Here is a 24726-nt window from a genome sequence, read left to right on the forward strand (position 1 = left end):
TTGCCGGGACCCCATGCCCCAGTCTGCAAACCTGCACCGTGACGCTGCCCCCAGAATTTACCTTCGAACCCCTCTGAGAAGGGACTGTCCACGGAGGAAGTGGGGAGATGAGAAAACCCACACACAGAGGCGGGTACCTTTACAACACAGGATCCCAAGACACCTTTACAGAGAAAAGGGTTCTGGGTAGCCCTTCAGCTCCCACCCTTCCAGCCATGACCAGGGCACTGTGCAAGTGTTCAGCGGTCCTGCTACGGGGTACGGGGGCGGGGGGGGGGGGCGGACATGACCCCGGCCTGAGTACAGATGCACCAGAGCCCACGGGTCCAGGGTCCGAGCCCCGAGCCTGTGCACAGAGCAGCCGCGGACGCCCTGCGCCTCCTACCTCGTTGCCCAGCAAAGCAGAAACACATGCTTCCGAGGCGTCGCAGATGGCCGTGAGGTCGTGGCCCCCCTCCAGGGCCAGAACAATCCGGCCGCCAGCCAGGCCCATCAGCTGCTTCGTCAGGTACCCGAAACCTGCAACAGGAAATGGGAGGCGTGAGCGGAGGGCGAGGGCGGGCCGCGGATCAAAGCACCCAGAGACGCATTACATCACGTTACAGAGACCCAGGGGGCTGGCGCTCCGAAACACATAATAGAAGCCAGGTCTGATTGTAATAAATTCATTGAAGAATTTCGGTTTGGGATTCTGTTTGATCTGTTCGAGAGTAGGAATTACGGTTTGGTGCTTTGATTTTATAATGCCGCAAATCATCTCGTTTGGGGGAAAGGAAGGAGCCCCCGGAGGAGCCCCTCGGTTCTTGGGCTGGGGCCACAGAAGAGGCACCAAGAATGTGCCCCTGAGGCTGTGTCCTGGGAGCCTCGGGGCCAGGGAGAGGCGCAGGGGTCTGGTCGGCCGGTGTGCTGGGCACACGCGTGTGCACGTACAGTCACGGGCACACGCGCCATGGCGCGGGCCCCTCCCGGACTCACACACCACGTCTGGCGTGTCTGGATTTCATCAAGAGCCACAGCATGCCCTCTGCACCCACCTCCCCTCCCACCAGGAGAAAACGCATGACGGGTAGTGGTGATTACCGTCCTCACCAGCACGTTCTGATGTTTATTCAAGCTGGCAAAAGCTGTGCTGCCCTCAGCGGCCCCGTCAGAGGCCGCCATCAGCGGACCACGCTGGGCCATGACCTCCCAGAGCCTCGGCTACATCTCTGACGGGAACGGTGATGGGGCCCCGAGGCTGCCCTGAGGGCCACAGGCGCCTCAGCCTTTACTGCACTTTCTACAAAGGGAAGGTCTGGGGCAAGCCTGAGTCGGGCAAGTCCGTGGGTCCATGGGCACTGTTTTTCCAGCAGCACTTGCTCATTCTGTGTCTCTGCATCACATTTTGGTAATTTTTGCAGTATTTCTACCTTGTTCATCATCGTCACGTTTGTCATGGCGATCGGTGGTCACAACTCCCGCAAAGCCAGCAATAAAATAACTTCCAATTAAGGCACATACGTGGTTTTAGACGTGACGCTATCGCATGCCGAACAGACCACACGGTAGTGTAAACTAACTTTTATCTGCAACGGGAAACCCAAACGTTCCCCGGCCTTGCTCTGTCGCGGAGGCCTGGGCCTGAACCCACATGGTCTCCAAGGGGAGCCTGTAAGTGGAGAAGCTCAGAACACGGCCAGCAGCAGGCTGGCCACGCACAGAGGGGCGCTGGGCGTGATGCTACGCTTGGCCCTCTGCCCGGGCGGCGTGTGGGCCCCCGGGCCCCGAGCCGGCATCAGGGAGGGCCCTGAGGTCTGTGCTGGGGCACGGCCCCCGCGAGGGCCACCATGTGCATCCACCGTTTGCCCTGTGTTCTCGGGGGCGGCAGGCACGGTCACGTTTCTGGGAAGATGTAACACGGACAGTTTCCTCCTATCGGTGCTAAAGGGAGGCTTGAAATACAGAGCACGCCTAACCATAAAAACAGCAAAATCCAGACTGTTCCTGGGCGATCTGCAGACCCGACTTACATCTGGCGGAGAGGTTGTAGCCGCCGAGCGGCGTGGGGTGGCCCTCCACGGCGTCGAAGCCTGAAGACACGAGCACCACGTCTGGGGCGAACTCGCTGGCGATGGGCATGACCACGGTTCTGCGAAGGGCAGCAGAAGGTGACACTGGGTTAGCTGAGGGGGCACGGCCGGGAGGAGACTGGCCCATCTCCCACCCAGGTCAGCAGAATAAGGGCTCCGCACGGGGGCTGGGATCGGAGGACTCGCACCCAGAAGGTGATCACGGCTCGTTTCACAGCACCCTCAAAGCCTGAGCCACTGAGCCCCGACGTGAATGCCCAGGGAAGCCACCGCTTCTGGAGGAGGCTGGTTGATTATGTTGGGGGACCTATAACCCCCGCAGCACCAGCCGCCCAGACTGCTAAAGATCTTCCCCACGCCTCATTTTCTGTTCCCTGTAGGTCCTGTCTCGCTCCTGTAGGTGGGGGTGCCTCTGTTCCCCCCATGCCGCCTTCACGTGGCCCGGATTCAAGACAGGCACAGTCACCGACTGCCCCTGGCACCAGGGACCCACAGCTGTGGGGCTGAGAGGACAGGGAGCCCCCGAGCAGCCCTGGCCCGCAGGGGGCTCCTGCTCGCTCCTGCACGCCAGCCACAAGCGACTGGATGGCCGGCAGGCACACGGTCAGTGGGTTAATCTGACACCTGGGATCTTTACGGGGATACCAGATAAGCACATTTAAGAGAATGGACGGGCTAAAGGTGTAAACACCCACCGAGAGGTCCAGTGGTTTAGTTACATTAGGGAAATGAGGAAAACGGCCCCATGAACAGTGGAAAAAACACTTCTTAACACAAAACAGCCACTTGCACGTGGTCTAATGACACCCGCCCGGCTACAATGGAGGACGTGTCACAACAGGAAGCTATGTGACTTCATCCGTCACTTAAGCTTGCTCTATTCGATTCTGAATCCATCACCAGACTTCCCGGGTCTCCCTCCTCCCTCTGGGCGAGGCGGGCAGTGCTGCGGACACAGGGGCCCGGGTGCCTGGAGCAGGCTGGGTGAGCCGTGGAACTCATCACTGGGTTCCCCCAGGGTCGCGCAGGCCGGACCACATTTGTGCTGTACCAAAGGCCACTTCCTGTCCTGCACCTTCCAAAGGCCCACAGGCCCCACTGCTCATGTCAGACTCTCAACTCAGTCAAACGGGTCTCCGGAGGCCCACCCGGGCCCTTCTCACGCCTGCTCAGAGGGAACACCACGGCCAGAGGGCAGCAGGGCTGGTGGGAGAGCCTCCAGTCTCTCATGCTTTGTGTTATAAAATAAAATTTGCCACGAAATGCGCCACTTAAGTCAGCAAAGTCAACTCCATAAGGCACCAGCTTGGGCCAGCAGAACCAAAAATGAACTGCTTCTCCGTTCGGGAACAACTCTCGGACGTGATCGCATTGAGACGTCCTTCTGACCTCAGGCAGCGGAAGTGACGAAAACCCCAGCGCATGAGGTTAAGACCCGCCAGACGCGCACGGGCCGGTGCCGAAAGACCCAGCAAGCGAGCCCGTCCGGGAGGAGAGCGTCTGTGACGCGGGAGGAGCCTCCGGGCTTCCCTCTGATCACTTCAGGCACCGAGAGAGTCCGCCACCGACCTCACCCCAGGCCCTTGGCCGGCCCGGGAGCCCGCTTCTGGGACCTCCCACTGGGCAGGCCCAGAATATCAGGGCTGGCTTTGGAGGCTCTCACGGCATCTACTTTTCTTTCCTCTGAGGCTGGGCCCCGTTTGCACAGCTGTGTCCGGACGGCCTCAGCCACGGGCTGGTGAGGGCAGCTTCCAGCAGGTTCTGCGCCGTGGGGACCGTCCGTCAGGGGTTGCAGGGCACCGCATGTGAGTCTGGACCAGCAGGTGTTCCCGCCCAGGGCCCGAGAGGAAACGGAGTCTTTGGGCCACGGGGCCTGTCGCCACCACCCGACATGGCCCTGGTTGTGCAAAAACAGCCACAGCCACACGGGAACACATGTGCGTGGCCCGTTCCACTCAAACTTAAAAAGACTCGAGGTGGGATTTGGCCCACGTCCGCCTCAGACTCTGCCGCGATGACGTTGCTAGCATCCTTCACGTCAGACACCGGCCCTGGATTTGAGCACCTTTCTCTGTGCCCACCGGGACGCTGCAGCACAAGCCCTCAGATTCTGTGAATGCAACGTGCAAACCGCAGTCTTTATACAAACCGTCCGCTTCAGCACACGCGCCACAGCTGGGGTTCGGCGCCTGCCACGGAGGCCGGAGGCGAGGAGGTCCCGGTGCTCGTCCCGTGTCCACGTCACGACCAGGGACGCACTCCGCCTTCCCGCCCACACAGGATGGTCCCCTCTGAGGACCCGGGTCGCCCGCGGTGGCTCTCGGCGGCCCCAGGCCGATCGACACCTGCCTGCCAGCGGCTTTCGCTAAACTTTGTCTTCAGGCAGAACAGTCTCAGCCACGTGCCTGGCTCATCTTGGCGATAAGAACCACGGACGTTTTCTGTAGATGCCGGCTTGTTCACAAAGGGCTCCAGCAGCCGTTTTGAAGCCAGCGCGTGTTGTGGGCCTCGTTCTCTGCTCTGAAGGACTGCTGAGCTATTTTGTTCCTAATCCCCCCGCCACAAAGTTAACAAAAACAGCACGGAAGGAAGTTAATACCAAGAGAGTGCCCGGCGCCCACGCTGGCTGGCTGTGTGGCATCACTGAAAAGCCAGTGAAAAACAAGACGCGAAACAGGCTGACCCCACGTGTCTGTGTGGGTGTGGGGGGCACAGGCCCATCGGCCACGCGCAAGCGTGGGCAGCTGATGTACGAGCACACACTCTCGCTTTACTTCCAGCTTTGGAGCCCCGCAGGTTGTGATCTCAATCACCTGCCAAAGCCACGAAAACCAGACGTGGTGAGTGCCAGGCGGGCGCACAGTGGGTCTCCAGGCCGGTTTTCGGTAGGTAGGCCCTGGGAGAGGTCACTTCCGCTCCATGGGACTCTGCTTCCTGGCCTCTAGGAAAGGAGCTGAATGTGCCCTCCTGACGGTCCCATTGGCCTTCTAGAACCCCCACGTCATCATCCCATCCAGGACCCACCCCCGTGCAAAACATCTATGTTTCACGGTGTTGCAAAGAAAGTGGGAATCTGGCCTCAGGTTTCATTTCTAGAATGAAATTTTAACAAGCAACTTGGTCTCTGAAAACAAGATGTCAATATTTATTGCAGGCCTTCTGTCAAATCATCACTTTCAGGTGAGCGCTCCTGTGGGGCCACCGTGGACATTCCTCAGGGCAACGTGAAGGCAGGGGGGCGAGGGGGGAGCTTCCCAGAGCCGCACGCTCCCCACCGTCTGCTTAGACTCGGGAGGAGGCGGGTCTCCCAGAGAAGAGATGGGCACGTGCCCGTGACTGGTGCACCCCTTACTGCGGGAGAGCAGAGGGCACCCGGTTCTCAGGAGCCACACCACCGGGTCCCATGGCCCCAGAGCCCCCTCGGCATGGCCTGGCCCTGGGGGCTGGAGCTCAGATGGTCGGAGCAGCGCTGAGTGACAGAGCCTGGTGCTTCGCTGCACGCTCGCCCCGAGCGCAGCCCCACGGGAGGCCCTGGGACGCCGCCCGCTCCCTTCCCGAGCCCTCGGCAGGGCCAAGGCCTGCGCCCTCCCTCAAGCCTGAGGCTCACCGGCCACTCTGCGCCCGCCAGCTGGCGCACACATCTGTCCGTGTCCGCACCGCGGATCTCCGCAGAGGACGGCTGCGTGCCCAGGATAGGCGCAAGCTGGCGTGGTGGGGTAGCGTGAACTCTATCTGCTACCACGGGGTCGCTCGCTCCCAGTCCCGGCTGCCTTGTGGGAGCGACAGCCAGGCGGATTTATGGGGCACTTACACCTAACAGAAACGTTCCTCGTAAGCCACCCCGTGACGTCTGGTTACGCAAGGCATACAAACTCGCCACCTGCAAACCCCACAGGGGAGTCCACGTGCAGTAACCGATTCTGCCCTTGGTTCCTGCTTCTGGCAGGAAATGGCCTTTCTGGTTTGTCCCCCAACCAGGGCCCCACGCAAAACCCACCAAACTCGTGGTGGTCACGAGCCTCGGGCCAGTGGCGCTGCCTCCAGGGGCCGTGCCCACCTGTGCCCGAGAGCACCTGGGGAGCTGGGGGGTGGCCTCCATGTGCCCCAGGAGCCTGGTCCACACCACCGGCCCACACACCTCCCCTGTCACGTGGCACCCGAGGGCTCTCGCGACAACGCCTTCTGCTCTGTCCTCGTCGCGTATTTTGGGTTCGGTCCTGTAGTTAAAGGTCTGCAGCCAGAATTGACGTGAGCGGGAGCCGCCTGACGGACACACAACAGCTGTTGCTGAATCGCCCGAACCGGTTTCACGGGAGCTCGGTGCCCTGGGTGTCTGAGGACACCATTTTAACAGCCATGGCATTTTGATAATTGAAAATTCCTACTGTTGGATGCTGTGCACATCCTTGCCGTGAGGGCTGGCGTGTCTGCTCTGACATCTGGATTTGCCACCACCTGCACGCTGGGCCTGGCCTCTGGGGCTTCGGGGCGTCAGAGCTCCATGTTTTGAGAGCCACCGAGATCTGTCATTTTCACCAAGGTCACCCGGAACGGGGCTGGAGTGCCTGCCCATCCAGTATTCGAACACTGCTGGGAGTCAGGGTCAGAGCAACGATAACAACGGGAACCACGTGCTCTGGCCTGGCTGTCCCTGACGGTCACGTCCATGGCCGCGTCCTGCTCCTTCCACTCCACAGGCACCGCGGCCAGCAGGAGTGAGTGGGTGGGTAGGGCAAAGCTGGGCACTGAGGCCGGGCCCTCACCCGCCCCCGTCTCCTCTACACCCCCAGCTCTGCAACCCCACCCACTTCCAGGCTCTCTGTGCTCTCTTAACCCAGACTCTGCCCTCAGGAGGTAGGGATGTCCCTCTACTCCCCCTGCTGCCTTCCCAGAGGGCAGGGAGGTCACCTTGCTCTGAGCCCTGCCCCTCCCTGCTGCTCCTGTCTGGCTGTCATTTGCAAAGTGGGGCACCCAGCTCTGCCGGCTTCTCTACACCCCTCACCATTCAGGGTCTTGCCAACACGGTACCCGTCCCTCGCTGCCCACGGCCCCACTGCCACCGTCGTCTCCAGTTGTGCTCGGGCTCCCCAAGGCTGTCGGGCCCTGACGTGCTCCCAGCTCTGTCCTGACACGCTCCCCGAGGCTGCCCTGCTCCGACGTGCTCCCCATGGCTGGTCCACCCCGACGGACAGGCTCCCAGCTCTATGTCCCATCCCGATGTGCTCCCAGCTCTGTCCTGCTCCTTTCCTGGGGCCTGTCCCGGGGCCTGCACTCTTGGCCACCTCCACCCATCTCAGCGCTCCCCTGCAACTCCCCAGCACGGGGCACCCCTGGGCACGAGCAGCAGAGGCGGTGGGGCTGCTGAGGACGCCACACAGACCCACAGCCGGCCTGAGGAGCAGGTCTCTGCCGGGCCGCGCATGACAGTTCCGTCCCCTCAGGCACCGCGGCCCAGGCCTCTCCCAGCTGCCCCCTCTTCCTGCCGCAAAGCCAACCTCGGTCTCTGGCTCAGTACCCTTGTGCTCTCTCCTGGGTTCCCGCCTCGCTCTGGGCAGGACTCTGGCTTCACCCCGGCACCCGACTCCGAGCCACAAGTATGAGCTGACCGCTCTGCGGCCGAGTCCTTGTCGGGGCTCCCGCAGCACAGCCGTGGAACACACAGACCTGCCGTGTTGGTCACCTGGTCAGAGCCCTTGACACGCTTGACCAACGGGGCCATGGTCCCGGCCCCCAGAGGCGGCCCCCGACACAGGCAGGTCTGTGTTGGGAGGTGTGCTCCCGCAGGGATGCCCCTGTGAGCAGGTGCCCAAGTATGGCTGTCACTGCACCCGCCTGTGAGCCCCACAGCCTAGGGGCCCTGCTGTCCCGGTTCTGCCCCGCCCTTGAGGGCAGGCACCAGGGCTGGCTCAACGTGACCTGCCACGTTCCGCTTCTAAGTCACCACGGAACGTCCTCCGGGAAAGTTTCCACACGGGAAGGGGTGTGGACGCCCTCCCAGGGCCATCACTGCCTCTAGCAAACGAGGTCCGGGGGTTTGGATCCAACGTCTTCACAACAATGAGGCTTGGACTCTTAGAGCCTCTGTGGACAGACCCACGCGGTGGGTGCCTCCGAGCTGTGCTCGCCCCCATGGCTAACACGGGAAGTGCCAAGCACGTTTCACAACAATAAATAAAAATTAAAAACGATTTTGTAAAGAATTTTTCGTTAGGAAGAAAAAGGAACAAACTCCCACAAAACAGCTTATGAAGTAACATAAGCTCCGAGAGCCTCCGTCTTTGGGTCACGCTTGAAAGGTTGGCGAAAAGGACGTGAATCTACCCAGTGGCTCAATTTAAAGGCAAATTGCGACTCGTTAAAAGATTAAAGTTACCGCTTCAAAATATCCAGTTTCACTGACATCTCTGATATACTTTATAAAAGCACATTTAAAGCAAAGCTGTGATCTAAAAGCACACGTAATCCCAGTTTCGCTTCCCGAGCGCTGACACCGGATGGCAGGTAGGGGAGGGGAAGGAGAGCGCATCCTCTCCATCCACCGGGGCCTTCGCCCCTGCTTCTGCACTTCAAAGCCCGTCTGGCACGGGCTGGTTTGAATTAGGGTTGCCTTTTGTCCTCAAGTCTGAGCCCCAGGAGAAAGTGCCGCCACTTCTGGATTTCATTAGGGGCAATTTTCTTATCTCTTCTTCATCCCAGGCTTGATCTCCTGAAACGCAATGTGGCAGGCCGTGGGTCTGAGTAACAAGGTGCTGCCTCTAAGGCCCGCATTGTCCCCAGGGGCCCCCAGAAAGGGGGAGACGCACAGAAGAAAGGGGAAGACGGATCCTGACCCTTCTTCCCCTAGCCGATCGATGCCCAGGGAACCATAAATTGTAAACTTCAAAGTGCTACTTTACATTGAAATCAATAAAAAAAAAAAAAAAAAACAAACCCAAAAAAACCCTGAAACAATTTTCGTTTTCAAAGAGGCTATTTAAGCTTTAAAAAGTTCATTTGATAAGGTATCATCATGTACGCGCTTGGCAGAAGATTAAAACACAATGTCAACAGCAACTCGGAGAGAAAGGTTCATCTTAAAGGCTGGCCCCAGGCGGGTGGCTGGGGGAGGGGGGTCGCACGCGGCCGGAGGGCCACCTCCCGGTGCTGGGCATCCCCGTCGCGGGACCAGAGCACCCAGAGCACCCAGTGAGGCTGAAGCCCGACCGAAAGCAGGGGTGACGTGAAGTACAGAGCTGCCCCCACTGCTGCGGCCAGCCCAGCCGAGCACAGCACCGCCCTCTGCCCGCGGCGTGCCCTGGGGTCCCCAGCCAACCAACGGTCCTCACGGCAGGTGCCCAGACACTTTACTTTCCAAGTGGCCTTCCGAGAGGGCTGGTTCTCGGGCCGAGGGGTGACAAGGTGGCACAGGCGTTCCGCGGACGGCAGCGAGGCCCCCACTGCGGGTGCTGCACGGGCTCGGATTTCGTGCCGTGGATTCTTAACCAGGCACATGGGCAAACTGCCAGATCCCGTACCCGCCGGGGGAGTCCCTCTCCCTTAAATTAGGCACGCGATTGTCAAAATTACATTATATCTGATGAGGGGTAGGAAGACACATCAAAATTAAGTCAATGAGATTAAAGGAAAAAGTGACTCGGGGAAATCAGGGCAGAGAAACCAGCTGGGGAGGTGACGGACGCGATTGTAAAAACCAACTTCGTTGCTGGAGAAGCTAACCTGCTGCCTCGACTTAACCAAATTTGAGCCGTTACTTCCGTGAACCACGAGCAGCTGGGAAGGAGCTTCTATCCACACAGCGATGCATCGTGCCAGAGCCAACAACCGTTCCGAGTCTGGGGAGCAGAACTGTGTTCGGAGACGAGTGCGAGGGGTCCCGTGGCCCCCGCGGGGCCCCCCGGAGCACACGGCGGATGCTACGGCAGAACGTGTAGAGACGTGTCCTCCTACGGAGCCACCCCCGCCAGAGACACACATACATGCACACGCTCTCACACCTGCACACGTGCCTACACGCTCACAGCCCTGTGCACGTGGATACATGCACACGCGTGTCCACAGAGACACAGGCATCACGCGTACACACGTGTGCTTTAGATTCATGGCAGAAGGAGAGCAGGGAATTCGAGAAACAGGCAGGGAGGAAACTTCACGGGGCTCCAATTCCCAGCGCACCGACAGTGTTTTCTAACGACGACCGAGAGACCTAGCACGCTGAACAGCACCCTTCTCCTCACGGGGCCCTGGGGCCCCAGAGCCCCACATTCTGGGGAGAAGGGAGAGGCCGCCACTTAAAACAAGCAGCAGAAAGCCCGCGTTGCTGACGGTCTGTGTTTGGTCGCAGGAACTACTTCAACCTGGCCCAGATCAAAGGAGAAATCACCACTTCATGACAAAAGCAAACACTCTGTTTAAAGGAACCGTCGCACAGCTCTGTCTAGCAGGGCAGACGGCGGCCACGCACCTCCCCAGAACCGCAGCAGGGAAGGCGGGACACGGATTCCTGCCTCTCATTGTCCCACACGGACTTCACTGGAAGGACAGCTGGGAGATCATGAAATCTTTCCGAAGCAAGCATCCACCTTTCTGAGCCCCGCACTGAAGTCCTCACCCGGGCCTCAGTCACTTCCTTACTGTCAAAACCCAGAAGGGTTCCCGTGTCTCTCTTAAAGCCCAAGACGGACCCGCTGCCGAACAGAGGTGACAAGACAGTCTCAGACTCCAGCTGAGGCTCTGAGAACCAACTAAGAGAAAAGGCTGCTACAGAAATGCCCCCCTGTGCGGGGCCCCTAGGGATGCCGGGGGAGGGGCCTACCCGAGAGGGGCCTCGGGGTGTGTGTGTGTGTGTGTGTGTGTGTGTGTGTGTGTGTGTGTGTAGGAAGAGGAAGGTCCAAGGACATCAGTAAAACCGAGCAAGAGCTGGGGACACTGGTGTGGAACCTCCGATTGTCTGACAAGTGCCCCGTGGGACAAGAAGGGACACTTACCTGAAGGCTGCCAAATACTCCGCGTCTCCCATGGGGGGATCGAGGCCGCCAGTGAAAGCCATGTTGACGTTGAAGCCCACACCTGGGCCTGTGCCCACCTGAGTGGGAGAGAGAAGCTCGTGTCACAGGCCCTCAACTGGAGGGCACCTGGCCCCAGTGTCACAGGCCTGGGGCTCTTGGCTCAGTGGTCCGGCAGCAAAGCCTGAGTCCTGTGCTCCCCAGCATGTGCTCCCAGGGCCCCTGACACGAGGACCCAACAACGGGCAGAGGGCTCTCGGCCACCTGTGCCTGGAGGGGTGTGGGGCCACCCTTCTCCCTTGGCCACGGCCCAGCAGTGTCTGAAGGCCTGTGGCTCTGCGGCATAGACACCAACAGAGGCACAGAAATGCGAGTACAGGAGGCTATCCTTCCCTACCTCCTTCCAGGAAATAAGGCCCGGAGTCCGATTAAACTTCTCCCCCGGGTGTCAGGGCCTCTGTGTTCAGGGCGAGGGCAGGCTCTGCTGGGGGCTCGGGCGCCGTGAAGGAGCCCGTGAGCCGCCAATCCCCCCTCCCGTGTGGCCCTGGACAGTGAGGGACAGCACAGCGCCCTGCCCAACGGACGGACGAGAGGAATGGGCAGGAAGAAGGGTGCCCGGGCTCTCTCACATCTGCCTACGTTGGAGCCAGACGTGATGGCCAGTCTGTCACTGGAACCGCAGGCCAGATAAAGCCCCCGTGGGCACGTGATGGAATTCAGCCCATGCCTGCCTGCCGTCGCTGGGATGCACGCGAGCAGGGAGGCCCAGCTTGTGCGTGTGCAGGGGCTGCGCGCACTTGCCCTCTCACCTGCAGAGCGGCCCGGCCCACGAGCGGGTGGGTGGCCCCTGCTCACCTCGTCTGGCGCCCCACTGCCCGGGAAGAAGTTGCCATCGTCATAGCGGTGAAGGGAGATATAGAGGACGTTGGGATCGTTGTAGAAGGCCTGCTGGGTTCCATTTCCGTGGTGCACGTCCTGGGAGAGCAGGGAGCAGAGGACCCAGCGCTAGCGGGACGCCTCTGGGCTCCCAGCGTGGCCGGGCGCCTGCGCAGGGCCCTGAGGGAGCGGGGCCCAGGGACAGAAAGTAGAGCCCCAGGCTGTGTCCTCGTCTGCCTCCCTCGCCCTCGGCACTGTGCCACAGTGCAGCTTCCGGCAAGGGGGAGGAGGCCGGCGTTTCAGCCCCACCCAGAGGCCACGGTTTCCCAGACAAAACCGTCGGGCCACTGCCACGTCTGTGAGAGGGGAGCGGACTGCAGCCGTTACCCTTCGAGCACGTGTGAGGTGTCAGCTCTGTGCCGGACACTGGGGTACAGCAGGAGGCCATCCCGTGGGGCCGGGAGGGACAGGTGCACACAGCACGGGGGTCCCGGGCCCCAGGCTCGAACAACAAACTGCTTTTTTTTTTTTTAATTTTTATTTATATTAAAACAATTTTTTTTAACTTTCTTTCTTTCTTTTGAGAAAGAGACAGCACGAAGGGGGAGGGGCAGAGGGAGGGTGAGAGGGAGAATCCCAAGTAGGCTCTGTGCTGTCAGTACAGAGCCCGGTGTGGGGCTCAAACCCACGAAACCACGAGGTCATGACTTCAGCCGAAACTAAGAGCCGGACACTTAACTGACTGAGCCACCCAGGCCCAAATCGCTTCTGATCACGATGCGTGCGTGTTAAAAGCACAAAAGTGGGGCAGGGCAGCCAGGCTTCCTACCAGGCCTGAGGCCATGCACGGCCCGGGTCAGGACTGGAGAGGGCCACCAGGATGGGCAGCCGGCTTCACACATGTGAGAAGCTGTGGGCAAGTCAGTGATTTTAAAGCCTGGGAACTGCTTGGTATCTTTGTTATTTATAACAGTTGTCTGTGAGGAGGGCTTGGGTGGCTCGGTCGCTTGAGCGCCCGCGTCCGACTTCGGCTCAGGTCACGGTCTCACGGCTCGTGGGTTTGAGCCCCGTGTCGGGCTCTGTGCTGACGGCTCGGAGCCCGGAGCCCGCTTCGGATCCTGTCTCCACCCCTCTGCCTGCCCCTCCCCTGCTCATACGCTGTCTCTGTCTGTCTCTCAAAAATAAACATTAAAAAAAGCATATTAAAAGAAAAAGGAAAAGCTATCTGTGCTCACCAGAAGAGATGTGGCAGGACAGACACCCAATCCCATCAACCAGAAAGCCACCACAGCTGAGCAGACGTGCACCAAGGCTGCGGGGACGGGAACCTTCCGCACCTGACGCAGCCCTGCACGCGCGTGTGCCCTCTCCCGTGGGGGCGCACACCCGGGGTCAGCAGCTCTACAACCATCGACTTCCCCCCCGTCCTGGCCACGCCTGCGTCGTGGACCGAGGGGATGTTAGCCACGTGGTCACGCACCGCTCCACACTTAACACCTCGGCAGCACCCCTAACTAATCCTCTGGGAGGAGTGGAGGCCGGGCTCATGGGGACACGGGGACGAGGACCCGAGCACGCTAAGCACGGCCTCTGCCATCCACGCGCCCCTGGCCAGTGCCCGGCCCCTGAGAGCTTGCCGGTTTCTGCCGGGCTGGGGTTTGGTGTTTCTTTTCCCAAACTGGGAAGGAGTCCGCGGCACAAAGGATCATCCCCCCTGGGTATCTATCTGCTTTTCTTCTCCCTTAAAAATTTTATAAAATAAATCATAAATGCCAAACAGAATGAAGAAGAATTAAAAAGTAAGCACCGTCCACGTCCATCCCCGGGACAAGCACTCGCGTAACTGCTTTTGGAGCTCAGCCGCGACCTACAGCTCTTACACCGCAGTTTACCCCCCAGGCAGTGGGGCCGGGGGGAGGCGGCAGGCCCGGCAGGAAAACGGGGCAGCGGCTACACGGGCGTAATCACCCAGTTCCCGTCAGGAGGGTCTGACACGCACATGCCGCATCTGGCCGTGGGAGGGCCTGGCCCAGGCCCTGCGGTGGACGCGTGAGGTCGAGGCCGGCACCGCCCCCCTGAACCCTCCTCTCCACGAGTTCTTCCGGCCGCTGCCCTCAGTCACGGGCACAGCTCTAGACATTTCAGGAACCGGCTACTGGCAGGACGGGCAGAGGGCACCTGTAAAGCGGACTCGGAGCAAGTCTGAGCTTGTACTTCCATGCGTCTCTGAGGTAGCTTCCAGGAAGTTAAGGTCCCCAAATGCAAGGTCAAAGGAGGCAGAAACGCACACAGGATGCTGTCTGCTCGGGGAAGCAGGGGGGCGCATGGCCCCCAGCCCCTCTCGGGGAAGGGGTCCCACTTACCCAGTCCACGATGAGGGTCTTGCTCACGTCCAGCCGTTGCTGGAGAAGCTTGGCTGCGATGGCTACGGAATTAAAGTAGCAGAACCCCCTGCAGATGAGAGGAGACACGGAGAGGAAACACGGGTTCTCATCCGCCTTTACGCAAGACGCGACAGAACCATCTAGGGCCCTGTGAGATTTGAAGAGGGTCTGGTGAACTCACGGCTCCGTTAACTGACGCCATGGAGGCACAGACGGACCCCCACGGGTCTCCCGCACGCGGACCGAGGTGCCCCGGGGTGGGGCACCCCTCCCTCGATGTACCAACACCCCGCCTCCTCGCCCCAGAACCTCGCAGAACGCGCACGGGCCGGCCTCTGCAGGGGCCCTATGGCGCACAGGCCCAGAGGTCACAAAGGTTACTTGCTTACTGCACATCTGTCATGGTCTCAGACATGCAACGACGACACAAGAATCGATCCCGTGACTGACTAACCCTGAGAGTCTTCAGGAGGGTGAGAAAGCAAACCAATTCAAGTAAAACTGAAACTCTCCACATCTGCCCCCTCCACCTAAACCTCCACAAAGGTGGGAAAACCCAGGGGGGTCCGTTTCTGGAATCCGGGCCAGCCACCTGTAAGCCCTCCCCTGGCGGGCTCCTCCGGGCCCGGGACCCGACCCACGGCTCGTGCGAACACCCGCGGGAGCCCACCCAGCACGCTGCTGCCCGTTTCCTTCCAGCCCACGTGGCTCGTACACTTCAGGACACCCAACCACTTAGACCCCAATCAGAACAGGGCCTCCAGGGGAAGGAGGATCTTGCTCCCAAATGCCACGGAGCGTTCTGGGTCATGGCGTCCCAGGCCACAGGGCTGCTCAGGTGAGGCCGCGCTCCCTGCACTGTGGGAAGGAGATTCCCTCTTAGACCGTGGTCTGATGCCCTCGCTTCCAGATTTAGAGGACACGGGGCTCCCGCTCGCCTGTCTGCCAGACCCCAGGCTCCTTCACGAGTGTGGGTTTGGCCTGCGGCTCCTCAGCCTGTTCTAGCTGCTCCTGAAGACGGGGTCTGCCTCCGCCTGCCTGCGCTTCCCGGCTTCCCAGCCGTGCTCCGTCTGCACGGTCCCCGCTGTGCTGTCCGACCCACCCTGCTCTTTGGGGCACAGCCCGGACGTCCCCTCTCTTACCTCCACTGACACCAGCGGCGTCAGGGCCCTTCCCTCCCACATCCCACGAGATGGCATCACGGTGAACCCACCCCCAGGCACCAAGGCACTCGGTACACGACTGGTGAGGCCGAGGGTCCGGTCCCCGTGACTCTGCCCCAGGTGGGTCCGTCCCTACCTGCCACCGACTCTCCCAGGTAAACCTGGGGCAATCTGCGTGCCGCGCCCGCTACCTCGGCCACAGCCTCAGATGTGTGCACGGTCAGAGGCACCCCTAGCCCCAAATGGAGTCCAGACCTAGCTGGCCCCTGTGGTCACGACCTTGAAAGGTCAGTCTCATTGGTATCAAACCACAAGCAGGTCAGCTAAAAGGCCACACGTGAGATGACCTGAGGGGTCTGGATGGAATGTTCTAGAAAATGAAGCACCACATGAACTCATTCTGGTGCAGGTTAAGTCCCCAGCCAATTTTGTACAAGACTGAAGATGTCTAGAGATGTCTGCAGGTTCCTCTCCTTGCCCCCTCTGGTTCAGGCCACCACCTCGCCACAGCTGGTGGGTGAAGGTCACCTGTAGGGCTCTGGAGCTGTGCCAGCTGGGGCCCCATTTTCACTCAAGTGCAGCCCAGCCCTCCCATGAGAGGAACCGGAAACCTGCAACCCCTGCCCAGAACGGCCGCGCGCCTACTTACATGGGCGTGCTCTCCTCCGCGTGGTGTCCTGGGGGGCGGACTACGGCAAAGCCGTTCTGCACACGGCACCAGACAGGTGGGGACAAACAGGGAGGAAAGATGGGTTTCACGTTAGTGAGAAGATGAGCCCAGACCACACACGAGGACACAGAGTCACACAGCACAGCTGGGCACACAGCCGTGGGACAGGATATGGGGCAGACCTCTGGTCCCTGCCCTTAAGGAGGTCTACTGGTTGTCATGGTTACTAGGATGAAAGGTGACTTCGCCCCTGACATTTGACCTTCAACGGCTCCCCGACGAGAAAGCCTGGAGTTGCTCAGCTCTGGGATCCGGGTAGGAGTGGGCAGGGCACCCTGGGTCCCCCTCTGTTCGTGACCGGTATCCCCAAGAAGCCACCTGATGGGAACCCTGGGTGCAGACAGAGCGCAAGGGGCTCCTGCCCCAGTTTGGGCTGAACGTGAAGGACGCAGATCCAGGGGGCACGGGCGCTGCAGAAAATAAGTGACCCATTTACTCAGCAGAAACTGCTCAGAGGCTACAGGGTGCCCCCCTCCCCCGGGACCTGAAGTCACGTGTGCTTTACAGAACCATAATACACTGCTCAGCAGCCATGGAAAATGATGTGCACGGGCACCTCTTGTGTGGCCCGCGGGGAGCTGTGTGGTCAGGCTGGGAACAGCCCCCGGGGCGGACTGACCCCCGGGGTGGACTGACCATTGGTGACGGGGCCTGCTGCAGGACCAGCTCGGGGAGGGACGTGCTCACACGGGAGCCCCCGCTTTGCGCACTCTCAGCCCTGTCCTATGCGCGGGCTCCGCACCCGGTTCCGAGCACAGGCGGCACCCCCTTGGGGGTCTCCATGCCCCCATCCTAAGACTCCATCACCACGGTGCCAGGGCAAGGGAGGCAGGCGGCTGGTGCCACGGGAGCCGGCAATGCCAGGGACACATAGGCCCTCCGCCCGTTTTCTCCAGCAGGCTCGAGGGGACAGCAGCTCTGCCCGAGGATGTGTGATGCAGGGATCAAACGTATTGACTTCGTGAAAGTTCTCCCGTTGAGAGAACAAAAGGGAAGGACGGGGAAGTGGGTGCAGGGTGAGACCGTAGCGTCATCCGAGAAGCCCACGGCCAGCTCCTGCCTGCGCTCAGATGACCTTCCCGAGGAGATGGGCGCCCAGAGTAACGGCTTCGAAAATCAGTGATGTTTTAAATACTATGCAACAAACTGTGTCGAGATTCTGGAAGGTGTCTGCCTAACTCATGAGCCAGGACTTCCAAGTGAGCCGCACTGGGTCGGGTGCCCTGTCCAACCTGCAACAGACCAGTGGGTTCCATGCCAAGGAGAGGATCCCACTGCTACCGTTTCAGGTTCTGCACTGCAACTCATCTTCCAGAAACTTCCACGTACGGAACCGCAGTGGAGCATCAAGGAGGAATCTGCACCGCTGTCTGAGAAAGCTATGCGAATGCTGTCCCCTCTTGCATGCCCACGTCTTGTGGGGCCACAGTCTTGTGCAGGAGCAGGTCTGAGACCACCCGATCCACTAAGACAGGCGTTGCTGCTATTTTCAAGTTAATAAGCAGTTTTGAAAATCCCGCTTGAATCTCTCGTATGGTCGGGGTGATGACACAGCTCATACACAAAAGCTCTCAGAGTTCTTCAAAGTTGTCGGGAGTGTAAGGTGCTCCCGAGACCGAAGCTTCGAGAGCCGCTGTGCCACCACGCACTTTCACCAAGGCCGGAGGTGCTCCCGTCGATGAGTGGGGACCCACGGGACAGGGCCCACCCTCGCCCCTGGACAGGAGCCACCCTCCCCCAGTCACCGCCTCCTTGTCTAGAGGGACCCACCAGGGGCCGTCCTCCCACCCCCACCCTGGAAAGCCTCTGGCAGCCTTCCTCCAGGCCGGTTTCTGCAGGGTCCCCACTGACCTTCAGCTCCCCCGTGGCCACCTTGAAGACCAGCTCCACCACGCAACCCACGGCCAGGCGGGCCGCGCCCGACGAGTGCACCTCGTTCCATATGGTGTCGCTGTCCACCTGTGGAGACAAGGGCCCTGCGGTGAGGCGTGTCTCGGCCTGTCACCCCCGCCCCCCGACTCTTGTGGGGGCCGTGCAGCTGGGGGCTTGTGGAGTCTGGGGGCTCTCCCTGCAAAATCCCAGTACGGGCTGCTCGCTTCCCTTTTACCGATTATAGGACACACCCAGCTCACATTCGGCCTCACCTTTTTTTTTTTTTTAAGATATGGCAGAAAATACCGAACGGGAAAAGAACCATAAACGCAACACGAATGGGATGTGCGCACCTCTACCCCTACCCGAGGTGCCCTGCTTTCCTCCAGTGCCCCGATGTACGCGAGGCTCAGAGCAGGGGCGTCTCACGCACCGAGCTCTGTTCCTGTTTGGTTTCATGGCAGGTGAGCAATGCTGACAGCAAAACGAAACCTAAGAAAAACTGGAACGAGAGGTCCCTCCAGAGTCTGACTTCACTTTGTGCTGAAGAGAATGAGCCACTCCGCGTGTCTGACGGGAGCGCGGGGTGGGAAGGGAGGAGCCAGCCCGCGAGGGACCTCCTGGAGGGCCGCGTACCCCACACGGGAAAACGTGATCAGGTAATTCCCGTCTGCGTCCTGGCTTGTTTGTTTGCAGAGACACACGTCCAACGTGTCTGGCTGATGTGGGCATTGAAGACGACCAAGAAATTGGAGCGGCCAGTTCCGGAAGTCACCTTGTGGGGGCCTGGGCGGGATCGGAGCCCCAAGAAGGAGCACACAGCACCCCTCCCCCCCCGGGTGCCAGGCCAAGGGCCCCCGAGCCGCCATCTGCGGCGGGGCGACCGGAGCCTCGGCCGCGCACACGTAGGGCTCATGTGCCCTTCCTGGGGGCGCACCCCGCCCGGTGAAGGTTCGGAGGAGCAGTGCAGTCACAAGCCCGTTACCTGCAGCGTGGTGCCTGCGAAGTCCATTTGAGAGCCCCCCCGCCCAAACAAATCAGCCCCTCCGAGCGCTGAACGCTCGGGACTCCAGAGACCGAGGCCACCCACACAGCGACACGCAGAGGTGACACAGCCCCGTCGGGGCCCGCCCAGGTCCGTCCGGGCGCAGCGGGCTCCTGCCCGCCTGGCCAAGACACCGACCGTTATGCAGGGGTTGCATTTCCCGCAATGAACTCGTGAAGCTTCGTCTTCAAAGCGAGATGACTGAAAATACATTTATGAGGGGTTCAAGCCATTTCCGGAGGATGGCTATTCTCTGCAGTGAGCAAACCTCTGTGTTCTTTAAACAGTTTCCAAATGTCAAAAGAATGCTCTGCACTTTGCCGACTCTGCACGGCATTAATATTCGACTTTCAAAGAGCGGCTTCTGTTGTAAACGATACCGTCCTGCTAGTCACGGAAGCAGCTTTTCAAACAGAGCTGGCCCGGGCCAACCTACGTCAGCTGCAGAACCGATTCATTACAGTCGATGGGGATGGTCCTCGGGCGAGTGGCAGGGGCATCCCACCACCGCTGCTGAGCCTCCCGGGAGGGAGGACGAGGGTGTCCAGGGCAGGCTGGTGCGGATGCTGCTCCCGAGGACCAAAGGCAGTTTACGCAAAACCACTCAAGTTACTTCTCCTCAAAACGTGAGGATTTTGGGTTCTGAGCCCAGGGAACCAGCCCGGTACGTGCTCTGACGGGTCTGTGTGTGTGACCCCAGGGCGGAAGCCCTGGGATGTCTTGTCCAGAGGGAAGGACGGAGTCCCAGGCTGCCACTGCTGGGCCAGCCTGGGATGGCTGCCTTCCGGCCCTGAGTTCCAGGGGCAAGAGCCCTGGGGAGGGCGGGGCAGGAGGGCCATTGCCACTGCAGGAGCTCGAACGAGGAACCAAAGTGCAAATGGGCTGCTACGTTTCTTCCAGCAGAGGAAAACTTGGAGGACACTTCCTGCAGAGATTCAGAAGGGATGTACCGGAGGCGGCCGGTGCCGTGCACACCACGGCCCTTGGGGAGCCACGTTGCTCAGGGCGCCCGGGCCAGCGAGGGGGCCACAGGGCCAGCAGGGAGGGGGATTCACCCACACCACGTCCCCTTAAGGGGAAGATGGAAAAGATCAGGAGGTGAGCAAAGCAGCGGATCCTTTCATTTGGTTTGAAAGAAGCTTCCACTGACTTCAAACTCTCTTTTCAGCACAGTTAAGGGAAAAGGGGTCTGCAAACAACTTGAAAACACCATCCCACACCCTAAATGTTAATTCAGAATAACTTTCAGGAAAAGCGGAGAGGCCCCTCCTCACCTGCGTCAGCACCCAGAACACGCACACTCCCACCCACACTTAGGCTCCCGGGGTCTGCTTGGCTCTCCCGAGACCCCACCAGTGACGCCGAGCCCACACACGCAAAGTGCTTCTCCACCCTCCTGGGAGAGGGGATTATGGAGAGGCCTCGAAAGACAGCCATCCCCGAAAGACCCTACGGTTCACGCCTTCTACCAGTGAGTCCCCAGGCTTCCTCTACCCAGTTCAGCGCTCTCATGCCCGGATGTGAAGGTGGGTGCTGCTTGGTCTGCAGGGGCTCAGATCTGGATGCACCCTCGGCGGGGGCTGCCTGGCTCCAGGCCCCAGGCCCGACTTGAGCTCTCTCTCCCTTTTGCAAATTACAAATCCTGCCTCGCACGGCACGCTGGCTGCAGGGCAGCCGAATCCAAGCCTTTTCAAGTCTGGCCAAAAATTTGCCCCGAATTAAGAGATTGCAGCCTACTTACAATATAAAATAAAATAACTCTAGGGGCCTTGGTGGTGGTATGAGTAAATGCCGTTTATTCTCTTTCTGACGGGATAATTTTCAAAGCAGAGAGTTTTGTAAAGACTCAGGAAGAAAACAATTTTGTTTCATTTCCATAACAGAATCCAGACCTGGGGCTTCACCCTGCGATCTGTAATTAGGCTCGCACTCTGCCCTTGTGCGGCCTCCGCCGAAGCGGCTTTGTTGTCCGCGGTGTCCTGCCGGCCCCTTCCCTCCGCGGCCGACTGCGCTATTTCACGGGCTACGCGGCCTCGATGGCCAGCAGCCCCGGGCCCCGCTCTCACCCCCCCACCCCTCTGTCATCCAGGGCGACGGGAGCCGGGGGCTGGGATGGGGGCCTCTCCCCGTTAACAAGAAGTGCTGGCCGTGGACACCTGACCTTCACCGCGCCGCGGGCAGGGTGGACATCCAGACCAGAAATCGTGAGGGACGCTGGCTCTCCTGAGCAGGCCGGCCTGAGGGCGTTATCGCTCACAGAAAAGCAGCAGCCCCCCCCACCTCCCCAACACAACGGCCTTCAGAGGTTCCCCGGGGCCCCCGGCTGGCGGTCGGATACAGCGATCGCACACACCCCTGATCCACCGCAACCTGAGCCGAGACAGGCTGTTCCTCCGCAGGCTGGGAGGCGAGACCGACCTGTTCCCCACGGCACGCCTGCGTGCCAGACGGCCTTCCCGGAGGAAGGTGCCCGACTCCAGCCTACAAATGCTCCCAGGCCCCGGGCCTTTGAAGCCACACGTGTGTGGGGGGTGGGGGGTGGGGGAGGGCCCGGTGGAGGGGGGCGGCCCCACCCGCCAGACCCTGTTTACGGAAAACACCTGGCAGCAATTATCCACTCTGCAGAAAACAGGGCAGCGGTTTCTGCAGCCACTGGGGCCCGAGAACAAGCAGGACATTATTTACACATTAAAGAAGTACTTACCCCGACACCACCGCAGGGCAGCCTGACAAACACCGAGGTTAGTGAGCCTGTGGGGAGAAGGACAGTCAAGGTCAGGAGGGCAAGGTCACAGGCGCCCCGCCTACAGGGAGCGTGGCTCGGGCTCCGGGAACGGGGAGCCCAGGGGCGCTGGCACTTGCGGAAGGCGCACAACACAGCCACACTCCGAGGGGCCCGCTGGCGTCACAGGTACCTCGGCATCACCGTGTGGCTGCTGGGGGACAGTCCCTGTGGACAGACCTCCCCCTCCCCGAGGCAACGGTCACCCCTCTGGGGGTCCGCACTGAGAGGCGGGCTCTCCTTCCAGCCTGAGCCGGCGCACCGTGCACAGGACGAGCCGAAAGACAGTGTCCCAAGAACTTCTCGCTGTTTAGCAACCTGACCCGGCCCCTCAGGGAGCCTCCCCGCCGGCCCTCATCCTCCTGGGCCCTCATCCTCCCGGGTTCGCGGCTCCGGCAGCACCACCCGCCCCCTGGCTACAAACAAGAGAGAGACAAGGGCCCGGAATCACACGGAGCATCCCGGGGGGATGTGAATACGACACCCCCTCCCCACTTATAAACACGGACACAGCTAGGAAACCACACGGAGCGGAGCTGGCCACCCGGAAGGCCCTCCCTGGCCAGCGGCACCGGGGCAAGTCCCCTCTCCCACGGGGCTCGGGCCTGAGCCCTGGTGACAAAGACCGGGACTGTCTTCCTCAGGGTGATCCAGCGCTGGCTGGCAACCAGCCTACGACTCACCTGTCACAAAGGACAGAGAGCACCCGCCCCCCTACGGCTCCATGTGGCCGCGTGCCTGGGGAGGTGGCCCAGGAGACCCGCTCTGGGCTGCCCGCTGCTCCCGTATGCGCCCTGCCCCCGTGGCCCCTAGGCCTCCCCTGGCGGGTTCCTTAGGCCAGCTTCGGACTCCTCTTTTTTTTTGAGAGAGGGAGGGAGAGGGGTAGAGAGAGAGAGAGAGTGAGAGAGAGATTGAGAGAGGAAGAGAGGAGAGGACGAGAGAGAATTTCAAGCAGACTCCGTGCCCAGCACAGAGCCCAACATGCGGCTCATACTTAGGAACCGTGACCTCCTGACCTGAGCAGAAACCCTGAGTCGGACACTTAACTGAGCCGACCAGGCACCCCTGGCCTCCTGTTTGGACGTGGCAGGGCTGCGCCCACTGCGGGGAGCCCCTCCCCCCTTCTGCCTGCCCCAGAACACTGGCTCCTGCTCTAGATGCCCGTGAGCCATACCACTGGGACCACAGGCCCGGGCCGGACTCTGGCCCCGTCTGTGCCCACCTCATCCCGACTCCCGGCGTGGACCACACTAGGCCCCGAGCCACCAGGGGCCACGTCACGGGCCAGCCCTGGCCTGCACCCTCCTGCTGCTCACGTGACACACGACGCTCACGTTCACCCGGGGCCATGGCGCACCCTACAGCCACCCATCCCCTCCCACCTCTGAAATGCCTGGCCACGGGGTCCCGACCTCAGACCAGCCTCTCCCTGCGCCCCACCTGCTCTCCTCGTGCCAAGTCTTGCTGACTGCCACTGCCTGGATCCGCGGCTCCCGCCGCCACATACTCTGATAGTTTGCCCTGTGAGGGTGGGGACACGTCTGCCTGCCTTCCCTTGTGCCCGCGGCCGGCCCACAGCCAGGAACACACAGATGTGTGAATGGGTGGGGGGCCAGGCAGGACATGCAGGGCAGGGGAGGGTGGCTCCCCAGGGGCTTGCCCGACCTGCACCGTGAGGGACCCTCTGCAGGGAGCAGGTGGGCTGGGGGAGCGGGCCCGGGGAAGCAGAGGGCACGGACGCCGGGCCTCTTGCCGTCCTGCTTTGCCCCGTGTCCGGGAAGAGGCCCACCTAATGGCCTAGGTCACCGACTGAGTCCTGGGACCGGTGCGGAGTCCTCGATAGGCCCTGGGGCTTCATAACAGGCTCTCTGCCCACCATGGGTGATTCTAACACAGGAACACGGTGTGGGGGATTTAAAGAGCTTCCTCCCGGATAATCCACAGGCCCGTGTGTATGCATTCGGACACATCTGGTGCCTAAGTCCAAGTGGAAGGAGGCTCTGCTAAGAAACTAGATTTCTCTTTTCGAAATCAGAGCCAATACCGTCTACTTTAAAAGCATAAATCACCTAAATATTTTGACTTTGCTCATTAGCCAGCAACCAAAGACCAAAACAGAAAGAAAAGGTAGGATCCTCATGCATTCCTGGGTGGGCGCTAAGCATGTGCTTCTGGACAGGAAAGCGGTTCCGGAAACAGCTCCCGAGGAACCGTGGCCGGCTCTCAGCACAGCTCAATTTCACTTGTCCCCAGCCACCTCCTCGCCTGTGGCTCGCTCACTCGGGCCTCCCGTGGTCCGGGGCCACCATCACCTCGGCAAGGCCACAAACGTCCGGGCGGAGCGGGCGCAGATGCGTGAAGGGCCACCTTGCTTTTCCAATCAGCGCAGCTGCTGAGAGGTGGGCTGGTGGGCCCGCGGGCGTGGGGAAGGCACTGCTGCTCCCCACACGGGGTCTCACCCCTCCCGAGCGCTGCCAGGCGCCACGCAGCCATCCGACCAGGCTCCCTTTCCAGGGGCCGGCCGTCAGAAGGCCGAGACCCACACCCCTCAGCGTCCACGGTGCGCGTCGGCCGAGCCGAGCGGCCCTGCACCTCAGCGCCCACGCGGGTCTTCTCGCACACGGCTTAGAAGACTCGCTTTGAAGAGGGAGGGAACTCACACGGTGGTGTTCACATGCCCGATCAGGGTTCTGTTGGCAACAAGATAACGGCCAACTGTACTAGGTCTGGAACAGTCAGACTGACGACAGGATGCCTGGTTACCAGCACAATCACCGGGACTCTCAAAATGGACCCCGAGCGG

The 24726-nt window shown here is 60.8% G+C and overlaps 1 protein-coding gene across 8 annotated transcripts in view; it reads right to left on the bottom strand.

The window, feature by feature from the left end:
- HDAC4 (histone deacetylase 4) overlaps positions 1–24726 on the bottom strand; it is a 289488-nt gene that overhangs the window by 18333 nt on the left and 246429 nt on the right. For all 8 annotated transcript variants that reach the window (XM_053216030.1, XM_053216034.1, XM_053216029.1 and 5 more), the window contains 8 exons: positions 21846–21892; positions 18076–18183; positions 16144–16199; positions 14311–14398; positions 11927–12046; positions 11054–11151; positions 2010–2128; positions 386–519 (listed from right to left, as the gene is read on the bottom strand). In XM_053216030.1, the coding sequence (XP_053072005.1) occupies positions 386–519; positions 2010–2128; positions 11054–11151; positions 11927–12046; positions 14311–14398; positions 16144–16199; positions 18076–18183; positions 21846–21892 (770 nt within the window). The remainder of the gene's footprint in view (positions 1–385; positions 520–2009; positions 2129–11053; positions 11152–11926; positions 12047–14310; positions 14399–16143; positions 16200–18075; positions 18184–21845; positions 21893–24726) is intronic.

Source organism: Acinonyx jubatus, chromosome C1 (genome assembly GCF_027475565.1).
Source record: "Acinonyx jubatus isolate Ajub_Pintada_27869175 chromosome C1, VMU_Ajub_asm_v1.0, whole genome shotgun sequence".
In the NCBI taxonomy this organism is placed as follows: Eukaryota; Metazoa; Chordata; class Mammalia; order Carnivora; family Felidae; genus Acinonyx; species Acinonyx jubatus.